At 41.2% G+C, this 14029-nt stretch overlaps 1 protein-coding gene across 1 annotated transcript in view; it reads right to left on the bottom strand.

The window, feature by feature from the left end:
- Positions 1-690: 690 nt before the first annotated feature.
- Positions 691-14029, bottom strand: part of LOC103908204 (nucleolar RNA helicase 2) — a gene marked incomplete at its 5' end in the record, with an annotated part of 14277 nt that continues 938 nt past the window's right edge. Inside the window, 13 exons of the mRNA XM_009290538.2 lie at positions 691-948; positions 1455-1499; positions 2313-2447; positions 3283-3442; positions 4571-4644; positions 5133-5252; positions 5807-5968; positions 7264-7413; positions 7669-7814; positions 9211-9396; positions 10073-10190; positions 11330-11508; positions 12512-12587. Of these exons, the coding sequence (XP_009288813.2) occupies positions 754-948; positions 1455-1499; positions 2313-2447; positions 3283-3442; positions 4571-4644; positions 5133-5252; positions 5807-5968; positions 7264-7413; positions 7669-7814; positions 9211-9396; positions 10073-10190; positions 11330-11508; positions 12512-12587 (1746 nt within the window). The remainder of the gene's footprint in view (positions 949-1454; positions 1500-2312; positions 2448-3282; positions 3443-4570; positions 4645-5132; positions 5253-5806; positions 5969-7263; positions 7414-7668; positions 7815-9210; positions 9397-10072; positions 10191-11329; positions 11509-12511; positions 12588-14029) is intronic.

Genomic DNA, 14029 nt, shown 5'->3' with positions numbered 1-14029 from the left:
CGGCCGCAGCGGCGCCCCCTTCCTGCCACCACAGCGGGGAGCGGACCCCGGCGCTGTGCGGGCTCCGCAGCAGATCCCCACGCTCCCCTCTCTTGCAGTTTCAAATTCTGAGCGTTTTTCCCCACAATCTTCCTGACGGGGTTGAGGGCAAATGGTGCCAAGCGTGCAGAATCAGCATACAGCGACTGGCAAGCGGGAGCACCCCCGTGGCCACCAGAGCCCCAGCACCCATGCCCTCTCTCCTCTCTTGCAGTTTCAAATTCTGAGCGTTTTTCCCCACAATCTTCCTGAGAGGGCAAATGGTGCCAAGCGTGCAGAATCAGCATACAGCGACTGGCAAGCGGGAGCACCCCCCATGGGACGCTCTCGAGGAAGGGTGCTGAGGGGCTTGATCTCAAATTTTTCTGAAGAAAAATTTTTTTTAGAACCAGATTTTTTTACGCGAGGGCTGCTGAACAGGCAGGGTGCAGTAACTACATGTTCAGAAGAGCATTGATCTCCCACAGCGCTGAGTTTCCGGTGAAATGCTCACCCCTCGAGACACGTATGGCATTTAACGGCAGGAAAATGGCAGCAGGTGGTTTGCTGGGCAAAAAGAAAAATCTTCAAAAAAAACCAGTCATTTCAGCAAACATGATTTTTAGCCATCCTCAAAGACAGGCTGCTTTATCAAGGAATAAAGACAAAGAGGAATGTCTAACAGGCTTTTACTTTTTGATAAAAATCAGCTCAGTCCCATATCTGTACCAGAGGTTAATCAAGTGTCCCATTAAAATCATGTCCCTGGTTTCCATTCTTAAACCAGTTGTTTCTCTTGAAGCCACCGTCACCTTGCCTCCCGTTTCCGAACCTGGAGAACCCCCGTCCTGCCTCCTGGGGGTACTCTTCCAGCTCAGGCAATTCCTTTGCCACCGACAGTTGCCAGCGCCTGGTGTCCCTCCACTGTTCCTGAAACAAGACCAATGTAACGAGACTTTATGTGCCTGCAGGTGTCTCCAAGGTACCTTATGTTATTAAAAGCAACACCGAATGCAAAGCCATTTCCAGACAAACCCCACCCTCACCAAAATAGATAGGCAGATCCCTCTTGGGAGACAACTCACAGTCCTGTGACAAAGGATAAACGATCACAAAAGAACGAGAGGGAGTGAAGTCGACAGAAAACTCGTTAACTCAAATACACCGGAGAGGTCAAAACCCAGAGTAGCCAAAGAACATAGGATTTTATTTAATAAAATCGGGTAATATAATGAGAACTGAAACGAGAAAGAGGCATGATGGTATTTTCTAATGACTGTGCTGTGCTCTTTCTAATGACTGTATTGTCTATGCAATGTCCTTGTTAAAACACAAACCTTATCCTCCCAAATCACCCTATATTCAATCCTATATATGGCAATCACCAAATTCCAAATCACCAGGTTCCAAAGCCAATTCTGGCTACAAAAACATACCTGTATGTTACTCAGTTCGCCAACAGGGATATCAAAGCACACACCCTATAATAACAGGGGGGAAAAAAAAAAAAAGAGGCATTTGCTTTCCAAAGATATATCCAAGAACAGAGACACACAACTCCAGACAGGCAGCACCCACAACTGCTCATACACACTAACTGTAGAAACCATGGTCTTTTAGGGGAAGCTTTTTATAAGCTGAAGAAAAAAAGCAGTTAAAACACAAAAGCTCAAAACGAAATGCAGATTCAAATGCTCTGTGCTGACAGCAGCATTGCCTGCAATCAGCCTGTCTGTTTGAAAGTTAACACAGGCATCATCTGGCACCACAAGCTCTCGAGAACACACCTGCACAGGAGACAAGTGTCAGAAGCCAGGCTGACAGGTGAATACTGTACTGATCAGGTCAGGCAGTCAGTCACTGCCCTGCTCTACAGCTGTCTTTTCAATGCAGTGGTATATAGTGTTAGCACAAGTTTACAATGAAAGAATAAAGGTCACAACAACCACTCCCACTATATACATATCTCTGATGCTTTTTGGTTTTTTTAGGAGAGAATTCCTGCATTATCATTTAGGAGCAATGTCTCCATTCAAATAAGTGTCTTTTAAAATACTCAACTAGCTGTGAGGTTTTGTTTTGGGGTTTTTTTTATACTGTATACATAGACAGCAGTTACAGGGGGCCTCATGATAGGTTACCATTTTCTGAGAAATGAAATTGAGTAGGGATAGAGTGAGGTATCAATATTTGTATACTGGTACTTCAGAACTCCTGCATCAATCACTGCAAAAACTGGCCATACGTGTACACACACACCCCCACCCTCCTTCCCCAAGGTTGGGCCATCTTACCGTCTTCCCCTTGAGGAAACGCATTGCAGATACTTTGGCATCTACTTCCTCACCAAGCTGTTCTTTTAGTCCTCGCCAGGCATAGCTCATGGTACGCATTTCTATTGAACACTTTAACACCATGGTCACAAAGCCCTTCAGGAAACAGAGAAAATAATTTACAAGACTAAACTTCATTGGACAGCCTGTAACTCACTAACTAATGAACTATGCAATAACTTGTTATTGTAATGTAGTATTTAATCCTAAGAAATCAGCTTCCCAAAAGTGAAGCAACTAAAAGCCTCCTAAGAAGCTGAAGGCATCCATCTAACCCAGGATTGCCCGTTGATATAAAGGCCAATAGCATTTCTGTATTTTAGCCAGAAGCAGACACACATTTATTCAACACATACAGAAAGTTGCCGCTAGAAAAAGGGTAAAAAAAACCCCAAACTGATACAAGAAGCACAGTCCAGTCACATGCTATTTCCAAAACTGTGTTGCAAAGCAACGAACTGGGACAAGTTCTCCCTAAATGCATCAGAAAAAGGAAGGGCTGTACTTTTCTTCTGTCAAGATCTCTTTGAAATCAGGTAATCACATGCTAGATTTACTTGAAATATTACAGAAATGTAAAAGCTTCCTGGGAAGGGAAAACTACAATAGCACGAACCAATCTATTAGCTTGTAAAATGTTATTAGTTAAACTCTTTTAAAGCATCAAAGTCTTCTGTCACTTAGATCTCTGGAGAAATTCTTTTAACTCTCATTACAAGAAAATTTACTAACTGATTTTGAATTTCTCTGGTTTCCTGCAGAGTGCCAGTAAGAGCTGATTTCAGTTAAGGAATGAGCAACAAACCAGAAGCTGGAGATAACAGCTATTCAGAAACCCTACTGAAAGAGCCTGAGAAGAAGATGCCACACTTGGACTGGACACAAGCAATTCATTTATCCATTCTTGTAACACAGGTATAATGTTATTTACCGCAGTTGAGTTGAGTAAGGAGCGCTGCTGTATGTAAGATGCCCCAGAAATATGGGCTAGAGCTGCAGCCAGGGCAGCAACCGCCCCTTTTTCATCTATGAGCTCTTGAGCAGATTTCCTGAAGTAGTCTACTGCAGAAGGAGGAATGGCCTCCAACAACCTACATGGTGACAACAAAAGTTTAAGAGATCAGCAAAGGCCAGTGTGAAGTGCAGTCATGTTTAAGACATAGACTTCAGAGAGCTTTCAAGATTAATGAATTATCTCTAAAAGCCTTGGCTATCATGCTCATGCTTCACTACCACTCATTTAACTCAACACCTTCAGGATGCTGAATACCCACCTTCTCTGTTCATTAAGCCAAGCCTCCTGAAACATGTTCAAAACTGAGGATGTACAACGTGGCACGTTTGACAGCATTGATAGAAACATCAAGGGAAGGCTCTAAAATATCAGCATTCTTAAGGCTGTACCCAAGAATCCACAAGAAAGTGTTGCCAGCAAACCCAAGAATCCCTTGCTTTTACTTCACAAGGAAGAGAAGCAAACCACTACAATGCCACTGCTGGGCTGGAGCAAGGCACTTCTGGCCCTCAGTGCAAGCTGATTAAATTGGTTACTTCTGGGAGAGGCAGTGAAAACAAGCTGGGAAACTGAGAACAACTATTTTTCTAATGCTATTTTTGGTACACCAGCACCTCCTACCATTTTTCAGTACGCGGTGAACCCAACACCATGCCCATGATCTCCTTTACACTGGTCAAATCCTCGCTAATTATAATAATCTCTGTCAATGCAATTTCCACCAGTGGGGGAGCAAATGTAAACAGCTGCATGGAATAAAAACCACAACCCTTGAGAATAAAACGATACAAAGAAACATAGCACAGGACTACAACACCCTCACTACTGCAGAGTAACTCCTCATTATACTAAGTATTGCTCTTTAGACACTGCTACTGTATCACCTGAGCGGACAAAATCAGTTTCCCCTCATGACAGTAATTCCCTGTTCTGCTATTGATTTCTGATGATATAAACAAAGGTTAATTTTTGCAAGAACTTAGAGAACATTATGTGCTATGAAAAGGTCTACATTCAAGCACAATGAGGTTTATTGATATCATCTTATGAAAACAAGTCAGTGTCTACATGCAGAGCAGCTCATTTTTACGACATAGGCAAAGACATGCTCACATACAGGTCTGATCTCTTAAAGCTTTGCATTAACAGCATTGTTGTTGGTAACATCTCTAGACATCACCTAAGAACAGGCAAATAAACTTACTTTTTGGCATCATTACTTGAAGCTTTAATTACATCCGTAGCAGAGGGAACACCTACACGCTTAAATGTAATCCCCTGAAATCAAGAAAACAAATTACAGTTAAAGGTATTTTCAGCACTCTACAACTCAACCCTACCTAAGTAATTTTACTGAGACCTCTAGTTACTGTTTAGAACATCAACACAGCCTTTACTTAATTTATTTCTAAAGCTAGAATAAAGCTTTTAAGTTCCCGCCTTTGTTAATCTGGAGCTACTTTACACCAATTTACATGCAGATTGTAATGAGAGGCATGGTCTCCTTCATGCATTCCTGTCACAGTCTGCCTGCGGACATCAACAGAGTACTGCCAACATGGGAAAACTCATGAGACATTAGAGCAGGCTGATACAAAAGCATTTAGAAACACTTACCAAATATCAACATTTTAGGCCTCCTAGTCTATGGGACATGAGTCCCATACTGGACTGATAAACAGCCCATGGTTACAAAGTCTAACAGTGGCAGAGTCTTTTTAGGAGCTGAATAATTTCATTAAGCAGAGGTCTGAGGTACAACTCACCGCTTTGTGCTCAACTTGTTTCAGAAGATCTTCTTCTCTTCTCTGAAATAAACAAATGCAGATCCCGGTCCGGCCAGCTCGACCCGTACGTCCAGAACGATGGATGTAGGAATCAACATCCTTCAGAAATTCAGATTAACATGAGAAAACGTTATCTCATTTAAACTGTTGACATTTATACATTGTAAGAGAGAAAATGTAAGCTAAATTCTAATTCAGAAGCCTAAGCAGTGTTTCTATACCCAAACTTGTAACTACACACAAACCACTCGGGTTTGCGTATGCTACCCTGCCCAAGGTATGCTGCCTCAGGTTTAACAAACACTGTTGACATAAGTTTTCTTAAAATAAAAAGCTCCACTGGAGTTTCAAAAGAAGAAAAGGCAGCAGGAGTATTTTAGAATTGTTATGACACTCAATGTTCAGAAGGGATTCAGAAATGCTGAAACAATGTCAAAACCTATCTTACGACTTTCCAGAGTAACTGAAAACCATCACTTCTACTTTAATCAAAGCTCAAAATATAAAAGCTTAACTAGGAAATTCTAGGCCTGCATTTTCAAAAAATCCACTTCGTTTGTGAATCAGAACATACTTCTGGTGAAACAAAGGAATAACCCACTGTTCTGCCACAAACAAATAAATTACAATTTTAGTTTCCCCTAACGACTTACTTTTGGTGGTGAACACTGTATAACAAGGTCAACCTCAGGAATATCCAAACCACGGGCAGCTACATTTGTTGCAATCAGAACTTCAAACACACCATTTCTAAAGCCTTTTAATGTAACTTCTCTCTGTTTCTGTGGAATGTCACCATGCAATGACTGGGCATCCTGTCAGTGAAACAAACCATTAAGATGTCATTTAACAGGGGAGTCTAGGCTGCAGTATCTAAAGACATTTAATTACAAAACCCAAAACATTGTGCAGAGCAACAGAAAATAATTACACTGCTGATACCAAAGGAATATAAAGCATCCTACTTTGTAGTTTGATCCTTCTCTGCAACAATAATGCTCATAAGCAGTAGTTTTACCATAATGTTATTATTTGTAGCATACCAACAGCAGAGCGTACAATTTGCAGTCTGCCATGCCAACAAGGGCCCACTTCAGCTTTCACTTCCACTGGAACAAATGGAAACAACTTTACTTAAGCAGTGCTTGTCAAGATCTAGCAGGACACTTTGCTCCCCTCCCTGGGAACCCATCCCAAAACACACAGAAGCTGAAGTGAGGTTTTCAGGGCACTCCCAAACCCTACAGGTGATCTGAATGACCTCCACTTTTAATGGGACAAGCAACAGACCAAGTGTTTGAGAAGGAGAAAGAGGACAGTCACAAGCTCAGAATTCAACTGAGTAACATTCTAAAGCAGAACTTACTAGCATAAGAGAAAAAAGCGTCACATACTGACACAAGAACAAAGTCATTGGATTTACTTGAAAGCAGTAGGACTAACAGACAAAAATTGTTGCTGCAAGATTTTAATGTGGATGGTATATGATATTTATCAAATACTGGGCAAACCATGTATTCCCACCACTGCTCCTTCACCATAAATTAGAATTTAGTATCAAACAGGATTTTCTCTGAAAAAAATCCAGCACCTTTCCCCACTCTCAAAAAAACAGGTGCTAATTCAAGCAAGCATAGAAAACCTGCTCAACGTATCACCTGAGGTCTGAACAAACTATTAAATGACTTTCCAAGGACAACAGGACATTGTGTTCTACCACATTAGTTGGATTTTCCTGAATACTGACTGTCCAAAGAATAAAAGCCATTAAGAGATGGGAATCCAAAGAGCACACTAACATGAGATGGAATATGTGCACTATACTAGCTCCTGTTTATTACCATTATTACTATCTCCTGGTTATTCAGCATAAGCTGCGTATTTTCCATTGATCCAGTCCTGCATGATTTTAAAGCCAAAGGAATAAATTCATAATCGCAGTCAAGAGAGTATTTTAATTGCAAACCTCTACTTTCAGAAACAGCTTTCATAAGTCTTAAAACCACCCACAGAAACAACTTCATCCACACAGTTGCAACCTCGTATTTATTTCAGGGCATTCAACCCCTGAATATCCGTAACTGCGGCTCTCTGTTCAGACCCCCAATACCTGTTTGAGAAAAGCATTCATAGCCAGTTCATTTGCTTCCTTTTTGGTCTCACAAAAGACAATGGTCCGCCCATGGCTGCCACTGTAGACTTGAATGATATCCCCAAGAACTCCTGCTCTCTGAGATGAACGACACTGTATAGCCAAGTGCTGTTTAGGAAACAAACATGATAAGCATCCATGTTAAATCTAAGCCACGCACAGGACAGACAAAATGAACACAGAAAGATATTTTTTTTAAGCTTGCAAACTACTGCCCCCATATGAAAGCTTTGCTTAAAAAATTTGTGTGTCAATCATGTGAAAGGTCATTCCACACCCCGATTTGTAAAGTCAATACAGAACCCATCTCATCCAGACCACACACTCTCAGGACCTGCACTGCTCTGCAGCAGAATCACTCACTTCCACAGTCGTGGCAGTCCTTTGAGTTTTCTTTCCAATCAGGTCAATCTGTTCATACTCATCTTTCATGTATTTTTTTGCTACATCATATACCCATCGTGGACAAGTTGCAGAAAACAGCAGTGTCTGGGGGTTGTTCTCAGAATCTGGAAGGAAAGGCCACTGATTTCAGTCATCACAACAGACTCTGAAACTTGAGAACTGATAAAAAAAGCAAGAGTCGCTCTCAAATTGAGAGGTTTATATGTGCAGTAAGTCAGCTACAAGAAGAAAACTTAGAAGCAATGAAAACATTTTTAATACCCTTTAGACACCAGAGGCAAAATTACAGTAATTTTAACTGGACCAAACTGAATCCTTCATCCTGCCTGAGAAGAAATGCAAGACGTGTTTCTAGATCATCTGCTAAAAATGGTTTAGACTGTGCCTGAAGTCCTCCCACATACCTGAAAGTACTCGTCTCAATCCCTCCTTGTCTGCTATTCCAATACTAACTAGTTGTGCACAGTATGGCTATGTGCAAAGGAAAAAGGCAGGCTAAAAAGGACACTCTGCAGACCAGGGGGAAGAATTATATAACAAGATAGATTACCCCAGGTAAGAACAGTTTACCAAACAGTATCTTGAAAAAGCTTAACCTGCCTTCATAGCTCCACAGGATCAGACAGAAAGAAACACACATTGCAAAAGAACGCTATTATTCCCTGCAATTTATTTTCTAGTTTGAAGAAAACTTTTAAGATTGAATAGTTATGACAAGTCTTCCAAAACCTATACAGATTTCCTTTTTTAGGAGATTATCTGTACTTTTGGCTGTCAGGACAAAGACCAACTCTGCAGAAATGGGGAGAATGTAACAGTCAAGTAAAAAAGACAGTGGCTGTGCTGGGTCAAACCTAAGATCCATAAAGCTCATATACTCTCTCCAACAGTAGTCAAGTGCAGTTAACAAAGATGTGAAGAAACACTGCCAGCAACCAGCTTTTTGTGGCTTCCAGAGCCAGAAGTGATACCCTTGCTTCTAGTAATCCTTGGTATTTCTACTTCCAGTAATTCAAGTCACTTTTCAAAACTTTTGGCATTAGTACAATGTGGCAAGGAATTTCACAGTATTAAAATAACCTCCTTCTGCTCTGTACTTGCTCCCTGGTGGTTTCGCTGAATGCCCATTACATCAGAAAAGAGCAAATATTCCCTAGTTGTCAACTTTGTGTGATCACAAGTGTACAGACACATTATAACCCTAACCCTATGCTCAGTCACCTCTCTCAGGATGAAGAACACTAGGGCTTACGGAGTTGGGTTGGGTTTGTTGCTTTTTTGCCTTTTTTTTTTCCCCCCTCCCAGAGATGCCATTCCAGCCCTTCAGCCATCTGTCACCTTGCTTTGAACCTTTTTCAACTCTACCTTACCCCTTCCTCTTGAGGTCCAATACTAGCGTCACATAAAGGATTCAAGTTGAGGGTGCACCAGCAGTTTTCAAAGTAGCATAATTGTGTTTTCTGCACTGTCCTCTATTCCTCTCCTGATGTCAGAATTTACCTTTTTTATAAGCAAATCCTAAGATTTCTTCCACTTGTTCAGCAAAGCCCATGTCTAACATGTGATCAACTTCATCCAAAACAACATGCTTCACGCTGGAAAGTTCCAGCTTGCTATTCTGAATGTGGTCTTTGATCCGTCCAGGAGTTCCCACTAGAATATCAATGCCACTTTTAAGGAGATCAACTGGAAGAAAAGACAGAAAAACAAGGACAGTGTCAGAATGCCAAGAGACAACAAGGTAAAAAGCTACCAGTACACAGCAACACTTCTAATTTTAGAACCAAAAAACTACTGCCCTTCACTTTAATCTCTGAATAAAGCACTACGTCCAGTCCGAGTAGCAAACAAGTAAGCTTAATAGCAGTCCAAGTTGCTCTGTCAGGAATACAGCTAAACCACAAGCAAAGTTACAGTAAGATACGCCAATTTCCAAGCAGCAATGAGCTGGCATTAGAAAATTCCAGAGCTTTATCACAGAAAAACACTTTAGTTTTTCAGCTGAATTCTTTTTCACAGCTACCTCTGGAGAGAAACAGAGCCACACGCACATACACAGTTCTCTCTTTTCCTTGGACAGTCGTCTAGTCCCGGTATATGTCCACACAAAAACCACACAAACACGCAATAAAGAAGAAACTAAAAGGACTAGTCACTTTGCAGACCTACAACCACTCTTTTAAATAAAGATTTATTGGAACTAAAATAATTCAACCCAGGCTGTATGCTTCCTTAGAAAGCAATGTCATGGTTCCTGACTGAAGTGAAACTCTGAGGGGGGAAAAAAAGACAGTTTTATTCATGGAATGCATTTGGAGAAAGTCAACTCCAATCCAGTCATAATTCCTTAGCATTTACTTACGCTGTGCTTTATATGGAGTTCCTCCATAAAAACAAGCCACTGACAGTTTCCTGGTGAGATTCTTGAAGTCTTTGGCTACCTGAGTGGCCAGTTCCCTGGTTGGAACAAGAACCAGCACCTGGAGGGAGTGAAGAGAGACAAAAATGCAGCTGTGCTTGGGAGAGGGTGCTAGGAGAAAAGGGTTTACTTCATGTCAAACAGCTTGTACTCCCGTTCTTATTCTATACTTGTTGCAGAGGTGCCCACAGCTCCCCACCAACCCAGGAATATTTCCTGCCACCTGGAGCCTGCACATCACAGCCTCATAGCCAGTAAGAGGAAACAAGGCAAAGCATTACAAGATAACAGAGATGTACAACAACAATTTTTTTTTTCTTAAGTTAATGCCAGATAAAATAGACACTGCAGTAACATTACCAAGGACAATGAAGGTGCAGTTCAGCATTAAAGGATAGGAACAGTCACTAAACAATTTGGAGTGGTAAGATCTTAAAAGATACATAGCATGATGCACTCTAGCCATATATCCTCCTTCTCCACCTACCTGCCTTCCTCCAGTATCTATCCTTCCCCCCTCCATTTTGTTTTAAGAATGAAATGATAAAACAAAGGGCTGAATTCTTCTCTAGAAATCTTTCAGACAATAAGCTTTTAAAACTTACATCACTTTTAAAGTTAATAAAATAGAAGGATGAAGTAAGCAACAAATCTGCACACTGTAACAGTTTTCAGTCTAATGATAAACATATACACTTCATTTGTGTGGGAATATGATATCTGATCACAAGTATCTCGTTACCAATTCCATCTCATGATTAAGTAGAAATGTAAACACCACTTGCACCCATTAAGTTGAGTCTTCAGACATGAGGCAAAAATAAAAAACCAAAAGCCTTCAGTTATCGCTGTGGAATTTATAGTGAGAAACAACTTCAGTGAATGGAGACAAGTCCAGCTGACTCAACCACTACCTGAGAAGAGGCAGGGGATTCAACCCCAAAGCTGCACACTAACTTCCTGAGGATAGCAGTCTCCCAGATAAGGTCACAAGGAACCGTAAAAGTGAAATGTGTTATCACTGTGATGCTGCAAAACCTCTGTCACATTGTAGCTCCTGATCTGAGCAAAGCATTCAGTATTACAAACACCAATAAAGGAGAAAGAAGTCCAAAAAAAGTCCCCAAAGCAATTACAAAATCACTTTTGAAAACTGCCATATTTTAAGGTTTTGGTGTTAACCCTTAGGCTGTAAGTTACTTTTGGTGAACGGCCTCTTCTCCCATCTTGCGAGACACTCTGAAGTTGTTCAGTCAGCGGAAGAGCGAAAGAAAAGGTTTTCCCGGTTCCTGTTCGAGCTTGAGCAATTAGGTCTTTGCCATCATATATGGGCTGAAAAGTCTTCACTTGCACAGGGAACAGGTATTTTACACCTCGAGCTGTAAAATAATCCAAAGAGGTTCATTAAAAGGTGCTGATTCTACTGAATCAGCTGAACAAACAATTAGAAGCCCTCATATATAACTAGCCCGAATGTGTAGGACATGTAAAATCCTGTATACAACAGAAGGTGCAAGTTAGAAGAAATACACATCTGTATATTTTCTCTCCTACTCTAGATCAAAAAGTATTCCCCCTTAAACACACAGCTGAGTATTCACAATGAAATAAAGCCTTCTTTATGATGTTTGGCATAAGACAACCGAAGGGAAAGAAGATAAAAAAAAAGAAAATGTTTTTTCTGATACAGCCCAAGATTTTGTGGTAGCTTGGTTTTGAGGGCAGGGGAGGAGGTGACAGTGTTTATTTTATGATATTCTAAAACTCTCTCGAGATTTTGCACAGTGGAAGTGAAACAATCCAAGGACAATGTAAAGCAACTAGCATAACTGTCTGGGAAACAAGAATTGCACAGTTTCCCAACAGAGAGAACAACACGAAATCTACAGTGGTTACATCCACAATAAAACTAATCTAGAGGAGATGTGAAAATACCTGGAAGTATGAGAATAATCAGAGACAATCTGTTCACAGGAGCCAAATAGTCCTCATACATGAAACACCATTACATGTATTTAAGAACCGATATTGTAGACAGCAGATACCGGAATTAAACTAAAGATACACAGTAAGTAAAATGATACTGATGAGAAGAAAACCACCGTCTCTAGAATGTATATGTAGGAATAACCACACCATGGAAGAATAAACCCCCCTTAAAATGACAGAACTTGAAATGGAACAAAACAGAAACTCTGTTCCTACTAACAACAGCAGATTCTTTGAATCTACAGTGACCGCTCATGTGTGTGTTCTTACTCCACAATAAATGTAAGATGATTTAGGACAATTTACCCTTGGCTTCTGTCTCTGCTTGCATGGGTAGCAGAGTGCAATTCTGGACAAACATTTACAGAAATTTCTTTTGCCACGTTAACTAACCTTTGAGAAGGTTGATAGTGTTTTGGGAGAGAGGAAAATTGGAGAAGGCACCTTCTTTTGCTTCTTCTGTCAGCTCCTAACAGGATAAAAGAAAAAAAACCCAACTTATTACCCCTAAGAGATGAGCAAATAACTTACCCTAGATAGGCACACAAGAAAAGTTGTACATTTACTTTATCACTACAGTTTTACCAGCTACCTCCTTTCTGTTTAAAGAGAAAGAAAACCCTTCTGATACAGGTACTTCACAAACAAAAACATCATCACAGCATAAAGTGGGAAACTTGAATCCAGCCACCCTGTATTAGAGGACAAGACACACTGACACAGGCTGCACCAGTTAGCATAACATAATTCCTACAAGTGAATCCTGTTTTTACATCAGTCTTAAGTAAAGACTTCCTGCCAAAGGTCTTACTGCTCATTACCTGCAACAACTTGTTCAAAACCACGACTACTGCTATCTCATCCCTAGTTCAGATATACCTGCACCACCTTTTAAGACCCATGGCAAACAAAAGGGAACAACTGCCCCTTCTGTGTGATCTTACCACATTATGTACATATGCTTGGCAAGTCAGGAAAGGGAAACTACTTGTTAAAAATCTTAACTGGAGTCCACTGAAATAATTAGAAAACCGTTTTTCACAGCAAAACATATTTGGTGTCACAATTCACTGTGTGAAGCAGGAATTTCCGTCTAAATCACACCTACTCAGTACACCACGCAAACAGCTTACTTAAAACTTACTATTTAGCTTCTACTTCAAAGATCTGAGAGATCACATCATTACACCCAATGTACAAAAAGCACTCTCTTGATCCACATTCCCATCTTAAACACAAAAAAGAAAACTACCCACAGAAGGCTCTATACAGGGGAAGGCAAGCTGCGGGGCCCTCTCGCACGCGCATGCGAGGCTAAGGGTGAAATCTGAACAGGAAGAACTCCAGAAGCGGGAATTAATGAGGATAACCGTGACCTTTCCTTACAGGACACCTTGCCAAATACTTCTTCAAAGGGTCCGCCATGGGAGAAAGTGCTGTCAGAGCACAAAGCAATGCACATTTCTGGGATGCTGACTGCCTGTGCAGCAGGGAGAAAGCCTTGTGCTGCAGGACGCAAAACAAAGTTGCCACACAAAGATGAGCTAGCGCACGGAAACTGCTTCCTGCTAGCTAGCCTCCTCCACTGCAGGATAAGCTGCTCCAAATGGCCTGGCATTTACAACGAGGAGGAAAGCACAAGGAGAGACAGCTGCCATGTGTTGGTGCACATACTGCTGTGCTTCACTGTGCTGGTTTTGGCTGGGAGAGTTAATTTTCTTCATGGTAGCTAGTATGGGGCTTTGTTTTGGATTTGTGCTGGAAACAGTGTTGATAACACAGGGATGTTTTTGTTATTGCTGAGCAGCACTGACACAGCATCAAGGCCTTTTCTGCTTCTCATCCCACCCCACCAGCGAGCAGGCTGGGGGTGCACAAGAAGTTGGGAGGGGACACAGCCGGGACAGCTGA

Source organism: Aptenodytes forsteri, unplaced genomic scaffold (genome assembly GCF_000699145.1).
Source record: "Aptenodytes forsteri isolate BGI_AS27 unplaced genomic scaffold, ASM69914v1 Scaffold349, whole genome shotgun sequence".
Lineage (NCBI taxonomy): Eukaryota > Metazoa > Chordata > Aves > Sphenisciformes > Spheniscidae > Aptenodytes > Aptenodytes forsteri.
The sequence above is the reverse complement of the archived record's forward strand: the minus strand, read 5'-3'. Positions and strand labels throughout refer to the sequence as shown.